This window comes from Dendropsophus ebraccatus, chromosome 14 (genome assembly GCF_027789765.1).
Source record: "Dendropsophus ebraccatus isolate aDenEbr1 chromosome 14, aDenEbr1.pat, whole genome shotgun sequence".
NCBI classification, from domain to species: Eukaryota; Metazoa; Chordata; class Amphibia; order Anura; family Hylidae; genus Dendropsophus; species Dendropsophus ebraccatus.
This window is the reverse complement of record NC_091467.1, coordinates 74,650,743-74,663,256: the sequence shown is the minus strand read 5'-3', so window position 1 is coordinate 74,663,256 and position 12,514 is coordinate 74,650,743. Positions and strand designations below refer to the sequence as shown.

The 12,514-nt window shown below is 47.0% G+C and overlaps 1 protein-coding gene across 7 annotated transcripts in view; it reads left to right on the top strand.

The window, feature by feature from the left end:
- PPP1R16B (protein phosphatase 1 regulatory subunit 16B) overlaps positions 1-9,651 on the top strand; it is a 63,661-nt gene extending 54,010 nt beyond the window's left edge. For all 7 annotated transcript variants that reach the window (XM_069951776.1, XM_069951775.1, XM_069951774.1 and 4 more), the window contains 4 exons: positions 363-438; positions 4,321-4,450; positions 8,293-8,443; positions 8,823-9,651. In XM_069951776.1, coding sequence (XP_069807877.1) covers positions 363-438; positions 4,321-4,450; positions 8,293-8,443; positions 8,823-9,323 — 858 coding nt within the window. In that variant the 3' untranslated portion in view covers positions 9,324-9,651. The remainder of the gene's footprint in view (positions 1-362; positions 439-4,320; positions 4,451-8,292; positions 8,444-8,822) is intronic.
- Positions 9,652-12,514: the final 2,863 nt, after the last annotated feature.

Below are 12,514 nucleotides of genomic sequence, written 5' to 3'. Positions count from 1 at the left end.
GTTAGAGATTGTAACACATTTATGTTCAGGTGTTAGAGACTGTGACACATTTAGGCTCCTCCGGGGACCACGCTGATGACTTGTGATTCGGGCAGCATGAAAGTGATGGTTGCTTTATCTGAAGTCCTTTCAGCTATAGACATGTGGGGTAAAAGAGCTGTGTATCATCGGAGTGCCCCTTTACCCATGGAAACTTTCTCTAGTCCCTACCATTGCCTTATGACTCTATCAGTCCGTGACCCAGATATCGGTCAGACAGCCCGTATCTTCTGAGACGCTGACGCGCTGTATTCATGGAAATGTGAGACTTCATCTTTTTCCTCCGCTATTATTGACCTAATTCTTTTCTAATTCCCTCGCAGATCTACGTGGCCGAGATTTTAGTGTCGCACGGGGCCAGTCTGAACAGTAAGACCTCGCTGGATGAGACGCCTCTTGGTGAGCTTGGTTTTGTGTGCTCCCTATGTGGTACGGTGCTGCTCAACCGGTCACCTGCTAAGTGGTTCCTGGTGACGCCACTCCTGTGCTGGTTGGTCGGTGTACGGCTCAGCCAGGGATGGAACTGTCGTGAGGCCAATGCTCGTTCAGCACACAGGTGTGGTGGTATACCGGCTTTGTTGTTAGGGCTGTACTATTCCCCAGTGGTCGGTGACCTGCCGGGCTTTGATGGGTCCCTTGGTTACTTTTCACGGTAGTCCTGAGTGAATATTGACCCACCCGGACTATCGATACCACTATCCACAGAAAGGGGAAAATGGCAGCAAAGGACTTGGTGCTGGATCTGTGCTGGGAGATATTTGAAAGTGTTGATACAATAGAGGTAGATGTAGCGGTACTGGTGTAGCTTAGAGTTGAGCAGTGAAGAGAAAAGGAGAAGAGTTTGTCAGAGCAGTCCCAACCCAAGCTAGTTATGTGCTCTGCCAGAACTTTAGAGAGAATACTTGAGAGATACTTGTGCCCATGTTTCGACTATATTGTCGCTGACCTCCTTTTGCCCTACAGTAACAGGATACCTGTGCTCCTAGGGTGACAAAAGCCCCAATCGTGTTTACCTGGGTGTAGCTAAGTGTCTGAAATTATCACCTGCACTGTGAGATAGAGTACGTAGACCTTCGTTACGATAACTTTGCTCTATCCGGATCAGTTCCTCTGTCCTAGGACACCGCCCTGCACTGTTGAGAGAGGTTCTCGGCGTGGGCTGTGATCATCCCTGACTTGTCCTCCTCGTAGGATCTAGCACTGCATAGTTACTTGGATAGATAGACTAAGAATGAACTGAATGTCTCTGGTTGCCATATACACATGTGTCTTTACTCCACTAACACAGCTGGACTGTCCCGGGCAGGGGTACTGGCAGAGCCAGGCCCTGGCTAACTTTAGCAGGGATGCCTACTCTGTGTGTGTCCTTCTCCCAAGAGAATCAGAAGGAAACTAATGCTACACTTCCTTCCACCAAGTGACTACTTCCTACCAGGGTGTGTAAGAGCCCCTGTGAGTAGTGGAAAATAAAGTGTGCAGAGAAAGAAGCATAGAGATAGGTAGAAGAAAAAGGAGTATCTCTAGTTGGTCACAGGATCACACAATATAGAAAAACAGTAACCCTGTGTTCACTACAGCTGTGCAACAAATAAAAGTTCACATACAAAATACTGACATCTGGTGGTGAAACCAATAAATACCTTCATCACCACCTAACCTTTGAGTGGAGGGCTTTTGTGACAGGTGCCGTACAAGGAACACCCGTGGTGGGACACCACGACTATGGTAGTAAATATGGACATGTCTGCCCTGCCTTGTGAGGGTCACCAAGAACTAGGGATGCTCTTGTATAAGTTGGGGTATATGTAGTGAAGAGATGGGATTACAGACCACAGTCCCCTCTTCACTGGTTGGTTTTCTGCAGGGTTTACACATGGAAGGTACTTACAGTTGATCTTTTGCAGGTAACATTGAGTGTAGCTCAGCAGCCACAAGGATACTAGGCCTGGCCCGAAGCCCTGTGGGAGGAGCCACAAGGATACTAGGCCTGGCCCGAAGCCCTGTGGGAGGAGCCACAAGGATACTAGGCCTGGCATGAAGGGATCTTAGAACAGCCCTGAGGTCCTTGTACGACTTCTCCCCAGTGTCTTGGAAATCTTTTTTCTCAGCTTCCTCCTCTATTCCACTTGGACACAGCAGGCTATTGCTAGAGTATTTTCCTCACTTTGTATGGGATTTACCTACATTGGCACCTGAGTTCTAGGTCTGCTCTCTAGTCACAGGCACCTGGGTTCTAGCCTGCTCTCCGGTCAAGGGCACTTGGGTTCTAGGCCTGCTCTCTAGTCAAGGGCACCTGGGATTCTAGCCTACTCTCGAGTCAAGGGCACCTGGGGTTTTAGGCCTGCTCGCTAGTCTAGGGGACCTGGGTTCTAGGCCTGCTCTCTAGCCTAGGGCACCTGGGTTCTAGGCCTGCTCTCTAGTCTAGGGGACCTGGGTTCTAGGCCTGCTCTCTAGTCTAGGGCACCTGGGTTCTAGGCCTGCTCTCTAGTCTAGGGCACCTGGGTTCTAGGCCTGCTCTCTAGTCTAGGGCACCTGGGTTCTAGGCCTGCTCTCTAGTCTAGGGGACCTGGGTTCTAGGCCTGCTCTCTAGTCTAGGGCACCTGGGTTCTAGGCCTGCTCTCTAGTCTAGGGCACCTGGGTTCTAGGCCTGCTCTCTAGTCTAGGGCACCTGGGTTCTAGGCCTGCTCTCTTGGATGAAGGGAGTTTGGGCATCCCTCTCCTCTTCTCGCTGTACTCTACACCTTATGTCCTGTCTCTAGGATGGGAAAAGCAAGGGCTTGGGCAAGGACCTCCCACCTTCTTGAAAGTTTTCCATGTTAGTCTATGGGCAATAAAAAGTATATGGACTCTCCTCCTCACAACAAGTTCAAGATAACACCAGGAAATGCAGGCTTAAAGGAGAAGTCCAGCAAAATTTTTATTAAAGTACTGTATTGCCCCCAGAAAGTTATACAAATTACCAATATACACTTGTTACAGGAAATGCAAATAAAGTGCTTTTTCCCTGCATTTACTACTCCATCAAGGCTTCACTTCCTGGTTAAAATGGGGATGTCACTTCCTGGATAACATGGTGATGTCACTTCCTGGATAACATGGTGATGTCACTACCTGGATAACATGGTGATGTCACTACCTGGATAACATGGTGATGTCACTTCCTAGATAACATGGTGATGTCACTACCTGGATAACATGGTGACTTCACTTCCTGGATAACATGGTGATGTCACTTCCTGGATAACATGGTGATGTCACGAACCGACTCCCAGAGCTGTGCGGGCTGTGGCTGCTGGAGAGGATGATGGCAGGGGGATGCTCAGTGTCCCTCCAGTGCCCTGTGTCCCCCAGTGTCCCTCTGCCATCATCCTCTCCAGCAGCCACAGCCCGCACAGCTCTGGGAGTCGGGTCGTGACATCACCATATTATCCAGGAAGTGACATCACCTTGGTATTTGTAAAGTGACATCACCATGTTATCCAGGAAGTGACATCACCATGTTATCCAGGAAGTGAAATCACCATGTTATCCAGGTAATGACATCCCCATATTATCCAGGAAGTGACATCACTATGTTATCCAGGAAGTGACATCACCATGTTATCCAGGAAGTGACATCACCATGTTATCCAGGAAGTGACATCACCATGTTATCCAGGGAGTGACATCACCATGTTATCCAGGAAGTGACATCAGCATGTTATCCAGGAAGTGACATCACCATGTTATCCAGGAAGTGACATCACCATGTTTATCCAGGAAGTGACATCACCATGTTATCCAGGAAGTGACGTCACCATGTTATCCAGGAAGTGACATCACCATGTTATCTAGGAAGTGACATCACCATGTTATCCAGGAAGTGACATCACCATGTTATCCAGGAAGTGACATCACCATGTTATCCAGGAAGTGAAGCCTTGATGCAGTAGTAAGTGCAGGGAAAAAGCACTTTATAAGCATTTCTCGTAATAACTGTATATTGGGGATTTGTATAACTTTTGGGGGGCAGTACAATACTTCAATAAAAATTTTCGCCGGACTTCTCCTTAAGCAAAACAAGCAAACGACATACAATACAATACAGTGCAAACATAGAGAAGTGCCTCAACAATATCCTACAACCAATGAACAATAACAAAGTGTTACACATAGTGGGACGCTGCACAATGACAGATTCTGAGCGATCCTATAGGATTTCTTATCCTCCACTCTCCTGTGTTTGTCCTGCAGTCGTGTTTATCTTGCACTCACATGTCCGTCTCTGTAATGTGTCCCCAGATCTGTGTGAGGATGAGGAGCTCCGCTCTCTGCTCCTAGAGCTGAAGCACAAACACGACCTTATCATGAAGTCTCAACAGAAGAACAAGTCATCTCTGAGCCGCAGGAGCTCCAGCACCGGGAGTCATGGGTCAGTATGGTCCTCCACCTTATATAGCCTCCGAAACTGCACCCTACCTATGCCAGTGACCATTGACTCCGGCCATTCCTTCAATCCCCCTATGCATGCTTGACAACTGTTCCCAGTGGGAAAAAGGAAATAAGCCGCTGCCAGACAACTGCGGCAATGGCTTATCTCCTATGAAGATGAAAGGTCAGGTATGTAGCTAGTGTGCCTCTCTTTCCTTTGGCATCTGCCATTGGAGAGAGTCCTATGCCCCCAAAATTGGTGGGTTTGACTGCCCCTAACTCCAAAGTGACTGCCCATATGTGTTTTGGTGGCTGACAGTCATATTCATATATATATAGAACCGCTGTCACTCACCTGACACCGCTGCCATTTGTCTAGAGGCTGATTCAATAGTTTAACCCTCCAGATGCCGTGATTAATTATGATTGTGACAAAGTGACTGAGCCATGGCTGGGTATACACACTGCTGCTCTGTTCACTAGGGGTATACAGGACCGGTGGGGGTCCCAGTGGTTGGATGTCCACCAATCAGCTAGTTATGCCTTATCCTGTCGATAGGGGGTAACATTCAATCCTGGCATAACCTCTTGTGTAGCAATGAATGGATCTGTCAAACTGTTCAAGTTTGGCAACATTCTCCGAACCCTACCGATTGGCACTGATTTCCCTGCGGCTGCAGAAGTTGGATTCTGCCTATGTCTGTATCCATGTTTTCCAGGACTCTCTAGGGTCGCATCCAACTTCTTCAGCCGCAGAGAGTCAAATGCCAAGCGTTAGGGGTCGGAGGACGTTGCCAAACCTGAACAGTTTGACAGATCCGTACAACGCTACTCTTTTGGCTGTAGATTTCAGAAGCGAAACTAATGAGAAGAACAGGGATTAGTGCAAACTAGTGAGAAGAACAGGGATTAGTGCAAACTAGTGAGAAGAACAGGGATTAGTGCAAACTAGTGAGAAGAACAGGGATTAGTGCAAACTAGTGAGAAGAACAGGGATTAGTGCAAACTAGTGAGAAGAACAGGGATTAGTGCAAACTAGTGATAAAAACAGATTAGTGCAAACTAGTGAGAAGAACAGGGATTAGTGCAAACTAGTGAGAAGAACAGGGATTAGTGCAAACTAGTGAGAAGAACAGAGATTAATGCAAACTAGTGAGAAAAACAGGGATTAGTGCAAACTAGTGAGAAGAACAGGGATTTGTGCAAACTAGTGAGAAGAACAAGGATTCGTGCAAACTAGTGAGAAGAACAGGGATTAGTGCAAACTAGTGAGAAGAACAGGGATTCGTGCAAACAAGTGAGAAGAACAGAGATTAATGCAAACTAGTGAGAAGAACAAGGATTCGTGCAAACTAGTGATAAAAACAGAGATTAGTGCAAACTAGTGAGAAGAACAGAGATTTGTGCAAACTAGTGAGAAGAACAGGGATTTGTGCAAACTAGTGAGAAGAACAGGGATTAGTGCATGACTTAAGGTATTGCTGAGTCCCTTCGTCTATCCCCTACCGACCACTACCCCCCCACTAAAACCCCGTATACCACACACCCCCTCCCCCCTTTCGCCCATTAATTGAGGACACCTCCTTTAACGTTGGAAAAAATTGGCCATAACAGCCTCTTTATTAAAAGTGCTTCCAATAATTAACAAACATAAAAATAAATAACAATAATAACCATAACATTAGTTAACCCATTATGACTAGGGAGGTCTGGCAGAGCACCCTGCAGCAGCACCAGTATTCCTGGCTATCCCCCCAGCCGCACCGCGCCGACTCAGGGGCTGACAAATCTGTCATCTGGCACTGCACCATTTCCCATCCACAAGCCACCAAACAAGCGGGGAGTATCATCCCTCTTATGGGTCCCCATCCAAATTACCACCTTAACGTGCCCTGCAGGACCTCCCTACCGCAGGCTGCCATGACAAAGAAAGCACCCAAAGCCCACACCCGAACACCAAAAGCCTGTAATAGGGCGGGCGGGCGGGCTGAATCGGGTCCGGCAAGAACTGTAGCTCCACCTCTTCCTCCTCTTCTTATAACACCGCGTCCGTTTGTAAGTGACTCACCTAGCAACTCCCGCGTTTTCTCCTCAAACCCCTCACCCCCTCCCAACTGGCTCACACTTAACCCCTTACTGCCCCACTTAACCCCTTAAACTATATTCCCAGCTAACCTAGTCATGCTGGGCCTCCGCTAGGTCTGCGCCTCCCGCTCCGTGCCCTTCCTAACTAGTGATAAAAACAGATTAGTGCAAACTAGTGAGAAGAACAGGGATTAGTGCAAACTAGTGAGAAGAACAGGGATTAGTGCAAACTAGTGAGAAGAACAGGGATTAGTGCAAACTAGTGAGAAGAACAGGGATTTGTGCAAACTAGTGAGAAGAACAGAGATTCGTGCAAACAAGTGAGAAGAACAAGGATTCGTGCAAACTAGTGATAAAACAGAGATTAGTGCAAACTAGTGAGAAGAACAGAGATTTGTGCAAACTAGTGAGAAGAACAGGGATTTGTGCAAACTAGTGAGAAGAACAGAGATTAATGCAAACTAGTGAGAAGAACAAGGATTCGTGCAAACTAGTGAGAAGAACAGGGATTCGTGCAAACTAGTGAGAAGAACAGAGATTAATGCAAACTAGTGAGAAGAACAAGGATTCGTGCAAACTAGTGAGAAGAACAGGTAGTTAGCACTGTAGCCTTGCAGCGCTGGGGTCCTGGGTTCAAATCCCACCAAGGGCAACATCTGCAAAGAGTTTGTATGTTCTCGCCGTGTTTGCGTGGGTTTCCTCCGGGTACTACGGTTTCCTCCCACACCCAAAAAACATACAGATAGGTGAAGTGCTGCAGAATCAGAATCTGCTGCAAAAACATTATTATTATTATTATTATTATTATAACTATTATTATTATTAAAGGGGTAGTGCGGCGCTAAACAATTATTCACTAAATAACACACATTACAAAGTTATCCAACTTTGTAATGTATGTTATGTTAGTGAATTGCCCCCTTCCCTGTGTTTCCCCCCACCCACACCAGACCCGGAAGTGTAGTGCTCTATACATACCTGCTTCTTGCTGACCCCCGTCCGCCATCTTGTGCCAATGATGTCATCTTCGGACGTACGGCCGAACCGCTCCGACCGTCCCTAGTGCCGGACGCCCTCTGCCACGTCATCAGCTACTCAGCCGCGATTGGCTGAGCATAACTGTGCACTACACTTCCGGGTTTGGTGTGGGTGGGGGGAAACACGGGGAAGGGGGCGAATAATGTGAATAATTGTTTAGCGCTGCACTACCCCTTTAAGAACAGGGATTAGTGCAAACTAGTGAGAAGAACAGGGATTAGTGTTATACAGACACAGATTTTGTCCATTCCCGAGGTCCTCCGCACCAACACACACAACAGAAGACTTGTGTTCTTCACAACAATGGCCTAGGCCGATAATGTGCTTTGTTCTGCTACACGGAGGACGCCATATGTCATAGGTGACGGCCGCTCACACTCCCAGCAGATCCGTTCCGTCTTCTTCTTATTCTCAGTATAACAATATACCATTATATAAGGTGCAGAGAAATAAAAGCGACATCCTGTTATGACAGGAAGCAGCTGGTTCACCGAGTCCTGGATCATAATAGATGACAGTATATAGAGGAGAGAGAGCGTATAGTAACAGGTAATAGCCACTTATGGAAGTAGTGATAAAACACTCTCATCTATATATCTCCCCATATGCTTTCTCCGCTGTCTCTGGTATCTATTGGACGATCAGTCTGCTTACTTGTCTGCATCCATTCAGTCCATCCTCCTCTCATGGTTGATGTCTGACAGTCATCTTGTCTTTCAGGAAGGTCGTACGGCGCGCCAGCTTATCGGAGAGAACAAACATGTACAGGCGGGAGTATGAGAAGGAGGCGGTGGTGTGGCAGTGCCTCGTCTCTGTCGGAGATCCAGAGGGGGTTCACGATGAAGAAGATGGCAGTCCGGACATGCAAAGGGTGAGTACAGGGCCGGACGGTGCCCCCACCCCACTGGCCGACAGTATAAGGTGTATGGTGTCCTCCCGTCTTGGTTCTTACTATTCATAGTCAGTCACTTCCCATTAGTGTTTGGGTTCGGCAACGTTCTCCAAACCCAAGTGTTCGACATGTGACTCCCAGACGCTGGAGAAGGTGGATGCCGCCCTAGGACTGCCAGGAAAACATGGATACCGCCAAATGCCACAGGCCGTATCCACCAGGACTCCCTAGGGCGGCCTCCAACTTCTCCAAGCATCAGGAGTCAAATTCCGAGCGTTCATGTTCGGAGAATGTTGCAGACCCTGAACTCTTCGGCAGGTCCGCTCATCGCTCTTCCCCACATATCTTTTCCTTACAGAGGGATTCTATGGACCTTAACTCCATCCTGTCATCCCCAGACGCCTTCCCAGAGACTTTTGCAGAACCTTTTCCAGAGCCGCCATATCGGAATGGGTACTGCTCTCCGCTACCTCCTTTCTACTGTTCCCAGACTATCAGCGATTCTCCGGTACCCACCCCACTAACCAACGGCAACAGCAACCACTCCCTGTCCTCGTATTCACAAAGTCCTCTATGGAGGGGGATCCTGGACCAGGCGCCTCTCACCCTCTCAGAGCTAAAAAGACAGAGGATGGCGGCCAAGCAGGGGCGATACCTGGCCAGGAGTACTAGTGAGCTGCTGGGATCTGGGAGTATAGACTACTCCAGTGACCCCGGAACCCCGCCATGGTGCTCGAACGGGACCCCTGTATACTACACCCCCACCAGCGGAGATCCCCCCATTCTGCGGCTCAAGTCTCCGGATGAAGATGACGGACAGGAGGCGGGCAGGATCTTGCGTTGTTGTCGCTTGTCGTAACTGGGCGCCATTGTCTATGGGCTGTACGCGGAGCACGGGACGGACCTGGGCAGATATATTATATGTAAAATACATGGACTGTACAGAATTAGCGCACACACAGAATTATGTGGATCTGTATATAATGGACGGTATATACCTGTATATAGATTGGAGTCATAGCCACGGTATAAAGCTCCGCACAAGAAGCCGTATGGGCCAACATAAGTCCAGTGTGGCTACCACTTCAGTTAAAGGGATTGTTTACCCCAATTTTTATTTTCTTTGTAATCAACTTGTGCCAGAAAGTGCCAGAGATTTGTAATTTACTTCTATTAAAAATCTTCAGTCTTCCAGTGCTTATCAGCCGCTGTATGTCCTGCAGGAAGTGGTGTATTCTCTCCAGTCTGACACAGTGCTCTCTGCTGCCACCTCTGTCCATGTCAGACTGGAGAGAATACACCACTTCCTGTAGGACATACAGCAGCTGATAAGTACAGGAAGACTGGAGATTTTTAATAAAAGTAAATTATAAATCTGTATAACTGTCTGACACCAGTTGATATGAAAGAAAAAATATTTTTGGTGAACAACCCCTTTAAGGCCAAGATGACATTGATCGGATACTGATGGCGTATCCAAGCAGAACGCCACTGATATCTGTATTCATCCTATGTAAATGTTGTGTAATATTTATAGAGCTACATACACAGCAGTGTATATAGAGAGGTGTATATAAAGATAAAGGATGTATGTATTCAATATAGGATAAGACACATAGGAGTCTATATATGCAGAACAAGGAGCATTATGGATGATAAAGCTTTAGATGGAGGAGCCAGTGACTACGTGATGCCAATGATGGTATAATTAAAGGGGTACTCTGGCGAAAATATTTTTCTTTTAAATCAACTGGTTCCAGAAAGTTATATGGATTTGTGTCTTCCAGTACTTAGAAGCTGCTGTATGTCCTGCAGGAAGTGGTGTATTCCCTCCAGTCTGACACAGTGCTCTCTGCTGCCACCTCTGTCCATGTCAGGAACTGTCCAGAACAGCAGCAAATCCCCATAGAAAACCTCTTCTGTTCTGTAGACTGGAAAGAATACTCCACTTCCTGCAGGACATACATCAGCTGATAAATACTGGAATACTGGCGATTTTTTAATAGAAGTAAATTACAAATCTATGTAACTTACTGACACCAGTTGATAGTACCCCTTTAATTGTGAACAGTCTTGGTCTCTCTAGGGGTTGCAAAACTACAACTCCCAGCATGCTGAGGGTGGTGTTATTGGAATGAGTCGGGGAGCAGTGATGGGTGTGGATGGCAGCATGTCTCAGGAATGAGCGGTGTATCAGAGGATGGACCCCCGTTCTCTCATACAGTTTCTATTCTCAGAACGTTTTAAACCTTTAATAAATCCTGCATCATTTCCTTTTGTAATAAAGTTGGTTTTAACAAAGAAATCTGTGCGCCGTCTTTATAGGAAAGGATTTCTTTCACGTCAACTAGTCTTACAAAGTGCCAGAGATTTGTAATTTATTTCTATTTGAATGTCTCAATTCTTCCAGTATTTATCAGCTGTATGCAAAACAGGAGTCCGTGGAGTCTCAGTTGCGAGTCTCAAAACACGGGATAGCCAGATATCTCTAGCCTGTTGCCACGGGGTGCCTCCATGATGGGGAGAGCACCACACCACCCTGATAAATAGCCCCTTAAGTCCCACTCGGTTGCCAGTATTGGAACAGAAATAGGGAAATGGGACTTAAAGTGACACTGTCACCCCCTTTGTTCATTTTGACATCTCTACACAGGTGTAAAGGGTAAATTTAGTGTTTTTCATATCTTATTTCATATCATACGTCATGGTGTTTGTTCAAGTAAAAAGTGTCCTTTTATCATCTGCAGATTGTATTAAGTGGGCGTGGCCTCGCGGCACTAGCGCCACATAACCCCGCCCACAACGGCACAATTGGCCCCGCCCCCTCGCTGGCCATTGGAACAGGCTGGCCGAAAGGTCTAGACTCCACCCCCTTTACGTTGGGCAACCAATGGGCGTCAAGGGGGCGGGGCCAACCGTGCCGTTGTGGGCGGGGTTATGTGGCGCTAGTGCCGAGAGGCCACGCCCACTTAATACAATCTGCAGTTGATAAAAGGACACTTTTTACTTGAACAAGCACCATGACGTATGATATGAAATAAGATATGAAAAACACTAAATTTACCCTTTACACCTGTGTAGAGATGTCAGAATGCACTAAGGGGGTGACAGTGTCACTTTAAGTGGCTATTTATCAGGGTGGTGTGGTGCTCTCCCCATCATGGAGGCACCCCGTGGCAACAGGCTAGAGATATCTGGCTATCCCGTGTTTTGAGACTCGCAACTGAGACTCCACGGACTCCTGTTTTGCATATTTAATTTTTTGGGGGCATCAGTGGAGACTCTGTGGAGACTCTGTGGCATTAGTGGAGTTTTTTTCACTGTTCTCCTTGAGTTCAGTGATTACTGTGTTTTGTTGGGAGTATTTATCAGCTGCTGTATGTCCCGCAGGAAGTGGTGTATTCTCTCCAGTATGGCACAGTGCTCCTTTTCTGCTGCCACTTCTGTCCTGTTCTGTCCTGTCAGGAACTGTCCAGAGCAGTAGCAAATCCCCAAAGAAAACCTCTTCTGCTCTGGACAGTTCCTGACATGGACAGAGGTGGCAGCAGAGAGCACTGTGTCAGACTGGAGAAAATACACCACTTCCTGCAGGCCATACAGCAGCTGATAAGTACTGGAAGACTGGAGATTTTTTAATAGAAGTAAATTACAAAACAGAATGCACTATATCCCACTGTGAGAACCTGGTAAGAGTTACTTTGCCCAGGTGCTATAAAAAGTTAGTGGCAAACCTGTGCTGGGATACTACATACTCCCCCACTCAAAATAAGCTATCCGCAGCGTAGCACCTATGGGAAAACTCACGAGAGAAGGTGAGTACAGCATGGGTAATTTTCGATTGGCACCTACAATAAATACACATACAGAGTATGACAGCGTAACACAACGTAAAAAGCAAAAAGCAATAATTCAATCGTTTATAGTGCATGCACTCTTGGGTACTGGAACCTTTGTGGAACATATATACAAATATGAAAGTCCATCAGTCCCTATACACCGGTAGTGGTGCCACGATGCGTCAGTTTATATACACCATATAGTGCAGCATTC